Below are 8,229 nucleotides of genomic sequence, written 5' to 3'. Positions count from 1 at the left end.
ACACAAATGCAAAAACAAGCAAGTGGGACTATAAACTAAAAAGCTTCTGCCCCTCAAAGGAAGCAATCAACAGAATAAAAAGGCAACTTCTGAATTGGTAGAAAATATTTGTAAACCATTTATCTGATAAGTGTTAACATACAAAATATATTTTAAAAATCATACAACTCAACAACAAAACAATCCAATGGAAAAATGGGCAAAGGACTTGAATGGATAATTCTCAAAGAAGACCTACAAGTGGCCAAGAAACATGAACAGATGCTCAACGTCGCTAATCATTAGGAAAATGATTATAAAACTGCAGCGAGATATCACCTCATATCTGTTAGGATGACTGCTGTGAAAAAAAAAAAATTGTAGAGAAAAGGGAACTCATTATACACTTGGTAGTAATGTAAAATGGTACAGCTGCTATGGAAAACAGTCTGGAGAGTTCTCAAAATTAAAAATAGAATTACTGTATAATCCAGCAATCCCACTTTTAGACATACAGCCAAAAGAATCGAAAATAATTGAAGAAATGTTTGCACACCTGTTTATTATAGCTGTTAGTTGCAGTAGCTTAGAGATGGAAGTAACCTAAGTGTTCAACAGTTGCATGGATAAAGAAAATGTGATATTTACATACAGTGGAATTTTATCAGCCTTAAAAAAAGGAAATTTTGTTTTATGCTATAACATGGATGAACCTTGAAGACTAAGTGAAATAAGTTAAAAAGAGTTAAATACTACATGATTACACTTATATAAGGTATCTAAGGTAGTCAAGTGCTTGGAAACAAAGTAAAATAGTGGCTGCCAGGGATAGGGGAATGAGAGAGAAAGGAAAAGAGAATTACAGCAATTAACAGTTATTGATTAGTAGGTATAGAGTTTCAGTTCCACCAGATGAAAAAGTTCTAGAGATCTGTTACATAATAATATACATATAGTTAATAGTACTGTACTATATTTAAAATTGTAAAAATTATAAATTTTGTTGAGTGTCCTTAACTATAACAAAAAATAAGCATAATAGTAATATTCATATAGTTAATATATCATAATTAAGGATTTCTCTGTTGGCCATTTTGATTTCTAAATTTTCTCTATTATAGATGATGCTACAGATAATGGACATTTTGTTCTTGTAGGTCATTTTATTTGTTCTATTATTTCTTAAAATAAATTTCCATGGAAAGTTGATCTTGGCAAAAGTTAAGCATAAATTTATGGCTCTTGATACAGATTACCTTTCTGACATACAGCTAACCTTTAATCTACTGCTATTATCTTTTAAATAGTATTAATCTCAATATAAATGGTATTTTTGCTAAAAATAAGGCAATCCTGGTGATACATTGTTTTGTTTTAAATATATTTTCTGTTTTACTGCTCAGGATCTAGTGTGCATCTTTAGATATATGAAAGAATAAGTATGAGGGTAAAAGTCTAATTCTTATAACATTTGATACATGGAGAGAGGTTGTTTCTCCTATGAAAGCAAGTATTTTTAAAGAACATTTTCATTGCCTGTTTTTTCTAATACCTGAGAATAGGTTCAGAATTTTCTTTCCCTGTTTCTTTTGTATAATTCAGCTTTAAAATAGCTTTACACCTTTATCATATTGCAGCCAAAATGTCTTGGTCATAGTCATTCGGTTAAATGGTTTGATGTAGAAAACGACATTTTGTAGCATTTCATAGTGAAATAAATATATGAAAATCTTTATTTGTATCGGTTTTTAAATATTAGGTTATCTCTGTATTCTAGGGGCTCGGCAGACTTCCAACCCACTGCCTGTTTTTGTAATTAAAGTTTTTGGAATGCAGCCATGCTTGTGCAGTTATGGATTGTCTATGGCTCCTTTCGTGCTACAACACGGAATTAAATAGTTGCAACAGCAGGCATCTAGCCTCCAAAGGCTAAAATGTTTACTATCTGGACCTTTATATGATTCTTTTTCAATAGTGATGTTAAATGATGAGATTGCCTTGATTCAAGATTATTTTTGTAATAACTTTACTATGGTTTACTGTCCTTTTGATGTTCCTCCTTTAGTTGAAAGAAAAGAACTAGAATTATAGCTGTTGCATCTAGTATTGCATATTACTCAGAATTTATGCAAAAAGGAAAGGTTGGAAAGGGCTAAAACCACTCTATAATTAGCTTGAGCACCAAAAATCCTCTAAGTGTCCTTTCCTACCTTTCCCTTTGAGACCTCTTTCATTGTGATGCTCTCCTTTCCTCATCAAAACCCAGGTTTATGGGATTGTCAGTTTCCTTGGTGGTCTATGTAAGGTAGCTTTGAAAAAATCTCATCGAGTAGTACTTACTACAGTAGAAATAAAAGTTTGAAAATCAATTTTTATTTATATTTCTTTATACAGATTAACATTACTGCAGGATACTCACCGCTCACACCTGAGGGAATATGAAAAATATGTACAAGATGTCAAGAGCTCGAAGAGTACAATCCACAACCTAGAGAATTCATCAAATCAAACTCTAAATTTTAAATTCTATAAAAGCATGAAAATTTATGTGGAAAATTTAATTGACTGTCTTAATGAAAAGGTACATGGCTGTAAATATTCATATCATTTTCTTTTTATGGAGAAATTCCCTTATCATGTAATTTACGAAAAAAACTAAATCCCACAACTACTTTTCCTCTAGTGTTTTTCCTACACATTTTAATATCCTGTGATATTAAGTATTCCCTTAATGTTGATAGTTAAGGCGTTAGCATATAAATTTTTGTGTTAAAATTTTATCTGTTTAAGAAAAATTTCTAGAAAATAAATTATTAAGCCAAAAGGTCTAAATGTTTTTAAGTCTTATGAAACATTGCTAAACTACTCCAGAAAGACTGAATATTTTATTTTTAGTTTAGTACATTAAAAAATGGTTTTTGTTTTATATATTTATTTTGATCTCAAACCTGTTTTATTAACACATGTAATTTTTCTTATAAATTGTCTTCTTTACCATGGCTTTTTGTTGTTACTGTTCACAGTAGGTTTTTTTTTTTTTTGCCATATATTATGAACAATTCTTTATTGCTTAAAATTTTTAATGCTTTACCCTACTTGATGTAGGTAAACTTTCCAGTTTGTTTTGTCTTTTGGTTTTGTTAGCAGCGGTTTTTTGACATCCACATGTTTTGAAATGTTTGTCTCAATCAGATGTATGAATCATTCTTTTCCTATGGTTTCTGTTTTTGTTTTATGCATGCTAAGTCCTTACATTGAGGTCTTAAGTTGTCCTTTTTAAACCACTTTTAATCATTTTAAAAATGTATTCTACTTTCTGTATTAGTTTTTATTTACTATTGTTTTAAGTTGTCTTTTAATGCCACTAGGTAGTTACTTTCTGAAGCATTTACTACAATGTAACTTTCTTCTTTCATCCTTGAAGAATTGCACTGTTAAAGTCTTGTCAGCCTACACAATGATGTATCCATAGCAGCAGCTATGGATATATCATTGGAGTTGGAGAAATTACCCAAGAAATGTAAGAATGCCAGTTTCAGTTGATCACTCATTTCCATTTTGCAACTTTCTTACCTGTCAAGTTAGGTCTCTTCTGTTCTCCACTTTTTATAATTTTACCAGTTTCCTCAAGTGCCCCTCTGCAATTTGCCCCCTCAGCCCATTAAGACTGGCTGCACCCATCATTTCCTCTTCCTCTTCTGTCTCAAAGAACCCTTATACATCCACTCTTATCTGTGTTCCTGACTATAGTCCATTTAGTTTTATTATTTATATTTATAGCTGTTCTAGTACAGTAAGTTGATATTCTAATTTTATTAATATTGAAAGTATTGACAGCTAGGTCTGTTCCTCACAGTGTTTTTTTAATTGGCATGCTATAGATAATGAAAATGTTCCTTTATGTGAGAATTGAGCATATTCATATGCTAATACATAAATATTACATTTTATTATTCGTTATTGATGATCCACAAAATGTTATATATGTATTTCAGATTATCAACATCCAAGAAATAGAATCATCCATGCATGCACTCCTTTTAAAACAAGCCATGATCCTTATGAAACGCAGGCAAGATGAATTAAAACATCAATCAACGTATTTACAACAGTTATCACGTTAGTATTTTTCATGTTCAATGTGATTTAATATTCATTAAGCTAAATTATCAGCTAGAGAATAAAATATCTTTATTTCTGTATAAAAAATGCCTTTTGTGTATTTTTCCTCTAACCTTTCATCCATCTCCTTCCCAAAACCTTTAGAGCTAGGGTTTGAAAATGTTTTAGGTCTACAACCAAAAAATAAATATTATAATTCTTAATTTCTTAGTATTTGAGACAAAATATTTATATGGCCATTTAATGACTGTTTTGAGAAGAGTTGATATAAATCTATAGACTTTATAGTTTCCATGGCCCTTCACAGATTGGTTATGAAGGTTAAAGAAATTCTGGTTGATTTCAATATAGAATCATCTGTAAGATCTCATATAAGATTTGTATGCTACCTTTTAGTTCTCATGCTGCTTTTGTATTTTAAGAGATGTCTTATTTTGATTAAAGTGCTGTTAGGGAACAGTGAAAGTGATGAGACCATCACAAGTAGTCGATAATAGCAAAAGCAAAATGACTTAGAAACACATGACATTTAGTTGGTCATGCATTATAGTACATGCTAAAATAGGAAATAACATAAATAACATGGATGATGCAAATATGTCTAGCATTTGGATACAGGGACAGAAAAAACTAGTGAAAACTGCTAAAAAAAAGAATATGAAGAAAAGAAACAATGGTAGAATTTTGTTAGTGTTCTGAAGCTGCTAAACTATATTCCCCAGCCAAGGCACATTTTCTTATGCTTGCAAACTCAATGCCTATTAGCATTGTGATAATTAACATTGCATGATGAAATATGGAATTTAAGCATATTATATATATTTATATATACATATGTACATACATACCTAAGATATAACTCATTTTCAAAGTGTTTCACTTTATTTCTTTTGAGAACAGGCAAAGCTGAGACATCAACAAATGGAGACTTGGCCATAGATGAAAAAACTCAATGGATTTTAGAAGAGATTGAATCTCGAAGGTAGCTATATAAAGTGAAGACTTAAAGCATCATTGAGCAAGTATTTTGTACTACTATAATACAATTAACCATATGGTATAATTAACCATAACCTAACAAATTAGTATGTGAGAATGATGTAAAACCAGTATTTAGTTAAGCAGTCTTAACTAAATTTAAATCTTTAATCTCAGGGTTTAAAAACACATTGGTGTACTTGGATGAATCAAAAGTAATGGGTAAAATGACATTTATCAATCTGGGAATTGCTGCTAGGTAGAAGCCAGTCCTAATTATATTGTTAACCTAATCTTCAAAATCTGGGTAGCCTACGGGAATGTCTCATAAGAAATTTAAATTAATGAAGCTAAAATGTCAAACATATTAACATAAAATTATGTGCTAATACGATGCTGTATTTCTGGGCATTTTAAATAAATTATGACTTCTACTTTTAGTTTTAAAGCATTTACTTTCAGCAAGAGCTATTTGTTTTTAATTGATTTTTGGTTTATTTTAAAATACAGGGCACGAAGAAGACAAGCAAGAACACTTTCTGGAAATTGTGATCATCAGGAAGGGACATCTAGTGATGATGAACTATCTTCAGCAGACATGACTGACTTCCAAAAAAGCCAAGGTCAGTCACCACGTTTCTAATGTGTCTTGATTTAAAGTATTGAAATGGTGGGAAATGCTTTGCAGTGATTGCCCTAAAATACATAAACTATATAAAGTAGTTGGGAAAATTCAGGAAAAAGGAAATACATTTTTATCTCCTTTAAGACTTTTCCCACCTTTGAAAATATGGGATAAAATGGAAGAGCATTGAATACTACTGCATCTATAGTTTTTTCCCTCAGCCTTTCTCATCTCCTATTATAAAGGAACCATGAACATTTTTGGTTTTATTTCTCCACTACATACTTTCTATATTATAATTTTTAATTTAAAATAATTGAATATAGTCAAGTCATTTTAGTATTATGAAATAGTAAAATATGTGTAGTTGTAAGAGTCGTGGGTTTTACAGTTAGATGGGTTTGATGAGGGCTCTATATTGTGTGATCTTGTGCAGATTCCTCAATCTCCCTAAATCTCTAAATCTGATATTAGTTTTTGTTTGTAAATAGGCTAATAACACCTACCTTATAAAGAAGATCATTATGATGAAATGAAATAATGTATTTGTAATGTTTTCACATATAGCAGGGACTCAGCAAATGCTAAATTTTATTAGTGTCGATCATTATTGCTTTTATTACTAAAGTGATTTTTAATAAAACTAATTTATATGTTAATATGTAATATATGTAAATTTATATGTTAATATTATGAAATCAAAGGAAAAGTTCAGCTCAATTGATTACACGGTCATACATGACCATATTTATAGTAAGCAAAGTTCACAATATTAAAACGCATAATATACAAAGACCCATTTGTTCACAGGTGACATTTTACAAGATCACAAGAAGATTTTTGAAGATGTGCATGATGATTTCTGTAATATCCAGAATATTTTGTTGAAATTTCAACAATGGCGAGAGAAGTTTCCTGATTCTTATTATGAAGCTTTCATTGGTTTATGCATACCGAAACTTTTAAATCCCCTAATCCGAGTTCAGTTGATTGATTGGAATCCTCTTAAGGTATTTAAGTTTAACACATGAAAAAACTAATTCTGATCACATTATTTACTTAAATTCCATTGTTAGTAGATTATAAAATACTTCACTTTTAGAGTTGGAGTTGATAATTAGTGCTTTGGAATAATGGTCTACACCCATCTTTTTTGGTTCTCACTTTATTTTTGAGGCTGAGTGGCACTAGACACCAGTAAAGGAAATACCTTTTTTTAGCTGCCTCTGTGATAAATTTTAGATCACTCAAAAAAGTAAAGGTGGTATTAGATCTTAAGAATTTTATATTCTGAGGACATTAGCTACCAAGAGTTCTGAAGCTGGAGATGACATATTGGGAATAGTTGGTTAGGAAAGCCTAATTGAGGAGGAATTTAAAATGGAGATTTGAGGGCATATAGGATTTAAATAGGATGTTCAGATCTTAAGAGATATGAGCTTGCTTTGGTGAATAATGAGAGGAGTGACATGATGAAAGTTATGTTTTATGAAGTCCTAGCAGTAGGCTAACTTGGAGAGAAGGAAGATGAGAGGTAGAGATAGATAGATAGATAGATAGATAGATAGGGAGATTGAGAGAGAGCGAGAGAGAGAGAGAGATGAAGGAATTTGCTGGAGAGAGAAAGAGAGAGAAAGAGAGAGAGAGAGAGATATGAAGGAATTTGCTATAGCCCAAGTTCAAGGTTATGAATTCCTTACATAGGGTTATAGTGACAAAGGGAAGAGAAAAAGAGTTGATTACAGGAGGTGTTATGAAATAAGAATCAGTAAAATGCTGAGAATAACCCTAACTTGCCACATCCAAATATGACCCCATGATTTGGTTTCTGGGTTATTAAAACAATAGTAGTTCCATTAATGGAAATGGGGACTTTTCAGAGAGGGAAAAGTTTTGAAGAAAGTTTCACTTTCCAGATAATGAAGTGATAGCGGGACGTCCGTGTGGATATGCCTAATAAGCAAACGGAAATGAGAAAATGAAATTCTAGGAAGAGAGGAGAGCTGAAGGTAAAGATTTAACAAAATGAAGGATAAAGCCATATTCGTTTATCTTTCTCTGCCCTAGTCATGCATGCCTGTTCTGTGTTAGGTTTAAGATTGTATAGTCTTCATAATACAGACACCAAACATATCCCTAAGAAAATGGTAGGTAGTTTGGTGGGCCAGCAGTCTAGCTGTTAACCACTCAAGCTGAATAGAGTACTCTTGTTATGCCTAGCAGAGATGTGTTTAATCAACAAATAATAATTGGCTATCTGCTGTTTGCCTAGTAAGCTAAACCACATGCAAAATACACATTTGTACCTGTGAGAATTGAGGAAGCCAGAAGGGAATTTTGCTTGAGGTAAATGAATTTTTATAAATAAATTCCATGGTTATTTTAAGTACTAGTCTAACAAATATATATTTTGCTCCTAATAGCATTTGCGATGTGGTAGGCTTTGAACACACTGTGGTTATTTTTAGAGTATTTGTCATAAGAATTAATGTTTGAAATGTATACATATTGCTTAGACATCCTGT

At 31.4% G+C, this 8,229-nt stretch overlaps 1 protein-coding gene across 2 annotated transcripts in view; it reads left to right on the top strand.

Annotated features, from left to right (window-relative positions):
* The window catches only part of GCFC2 (GC-rich sequence DNA-binding factor 2), a 39,820-nt gene that overhangs the window by 14,278 nt on the left and 17,313 nt on the right, over positions 1-8,229 (top strand). For both annotated transcript variants that reach the window (XM_006905228.3, XM_025049467.1), the window contains 5 exons: positions 2,374-2,560; positions 3,975-4,098; positions 5,002-5,083; positions 5,590-5,702; positions 6,515-6,714. In XM_006905228.3, coding sequence (XP_006905290.1) covers positions 2,374-2,560; positions 3,975-4,098; positions 5,002-5,083; positions 5,590-5,702; positions 6,515-6,714 — 706 coding nt within the window. The remainder of the gene's footprint in view (positions 1-2,373; positions 2,561-3,974; positions 4,099-5,001; positions 5,084-5,589; positions 5,703-6,514; positions 6,715-8,229) is intronic.

Source organism: Pteropus alecto, unplaced genomic scaffold (genome assembly GCF_000325575.1).
Source record: "Pteropus alecto unplaced genomic scaffold, ASM32557v1 scaffold100, whole genome shotgun sequence".
Classification (NCBI taxonomy): domain Eukaryota; kingdom Metazoa; phylum Chordata; class Mammalia; order Chiroptera; family Pteropodidae; genus Pteropus; species Pteropus alecto.
Note: the sequence above shows the minus strand (reverse complement) of the source record. Positions and strands in the feature narration are given on the sequence as shown.